At 38.1% G+C, this 1,554-nt stretch overlaps 1 protein-coding gene across 1 annotated transcript; it reads right to left on the reverse strand.

Moving 5' to 3' along the window:
- Positions 1-28: 28 nt before the first annotated feature.
- Positions 29-695, reverse strand: LOC108562826 (von Willebrand factor D and EGF domain-containing protein-like; the record flags this gene model as incomplete). Its single annotated transcript, XM_017921294.1, has 2 exons — positions 619-695; positions 29-561 (listed from the first exon to the last, which is right to left on the reverse strand). Coding segments are annotated over exons 1-2 (610 nt in total), but the record flags the coding sequence as incomplete, so codon positions are not given.
- Positions 696-1,554: the final 859 nt, after the last annotated feature.

Here is a 1,554-nt window from a genome sequence, read left to right on the forward strand (position 1 = left end):
TTCGAGCAAACTGGTTTGCAAGTATTACCAGAATCCGTTTCGAATCCTTCGTTGCACGTGCACGTATTGAAACCTGTACATCTCCCATTTTCACAAGGCGTTTTACATGTTGGAACACATTCAAACTTGTTCTTAGGATTCTTCTTATAACCCAGTTTACAGACGCAAGTATCTGGCGATCCGCAGAATCCTTCAACGCACGGCTTCTTGCAAACTGGTACACAACTCTTCGAATCCTCCTGCTTGGAATAACCTGAGCTACAGCCGCACCATCTAATTTGTCCTCGAATCGGCCGATTCGTGCATTGCCTGTAGCAGATGTTAGGATTCTTCGCGTCCGCATAAAATCCCATCGTGCACATGCATTTCCCTGGAGACATGCATCTTCCGTTCACGCAAGTTTCGGTGCACACGGGAAGACAAGATCTTCCATCCTGGCTGCTCTCGTAACCATCGTTGCATTCGCACAAATCCGGCGCTACGCAAATCCCGAATTTGCACGGTTTCTTGCAGATCGGCGTGCAAGTTCCGTTTTGGTTTGCGTATCCCTCGCAACACTCACTTTCAATTAAACACAATTACAATTATATCGATGCAAAACCTTTCGGAAATACTCACCCATCGCCGCACAAAGCTTGGACGCAACACATGGAGTGCACTAAAAGCACAGCTGCAACTATCGGGAGGATGGACATTTTCGGACTGAAGAAGATTCGTTGATTCTGCCNNNATATGAAGAAGTCCGTCCCACTTCTCTGTCGCTGTTAATAATTAATCGAAGACGACCAATTATCTTGGAAATATCAATTGATTTTAAATTATTCACAAGCGATCAATTGATCCCGATCACTCATAAATTACACTGTTTCCCGGCAAAACTCCTTCCAAGGAAATCCATACTAATTCTTAATTAGAAAAAGAATTATAAAGAAGCAATTCTTAATTATAATGAAATCAATAATTATTTGTAATTTACAAGCAAATAATCTATGCTGCTACATCATAATTATACACATATTATCCAACAAATTATTCATTGCTATAAACACTAATGGAAAAGTACAAAAACCAATCAGTTTTTTTTTTTTAATAAATATGTAAGAAATCATTGATTTTTCTGAAAACTTGGATGTTTGAAGACTGCAGATTCGTAGATTGCTGTGATTGTTTCATTGGCTGTAATTTGCGTTCAAATTAGAAAAAAAAATGAACAGATGAAAAAAATGAAATGTGAAAACACTGCTTTTTCGAGCGTTTTTTCAACTTTGAATGCGAATTACAGCCATAATGATAAACCCACAGTAATATATCAATACTTGCTAGATTCCCCAAACATTCAGCTTTCATATGCATTTTTTGGATTCATTCTATCTATTACAGTTTTCGTGTAAATCAATGAAATGTGAAAACACTGCTTATTCGAGCGTGTATTCAACTTTGAATGCGAATTACAGCCATAAGGATAAACCCACAGTAATATATCGATACTTGCTGGATTCCCCAAACATTCAGCTCTCATATGCATCTTTTGGATTCATTCTATCTGTTATAGTT

This window comes from Nicrophorus vespilloides, unplaced genomic scaffold (assembly GCF_001412225.1).
Source record: "Nicrophorus vespilloides isolate i.1.1-1 unplaced genomic scaffold, Nicve_v1.0, whole genome shotgun sequence".
Lineage (NCBI taxonomy): Eukaryota > Metazoa > Arthropoda > Insecta > Coleoptera > Silphidae > Nicrophorus > Nicrophorus vespilloides.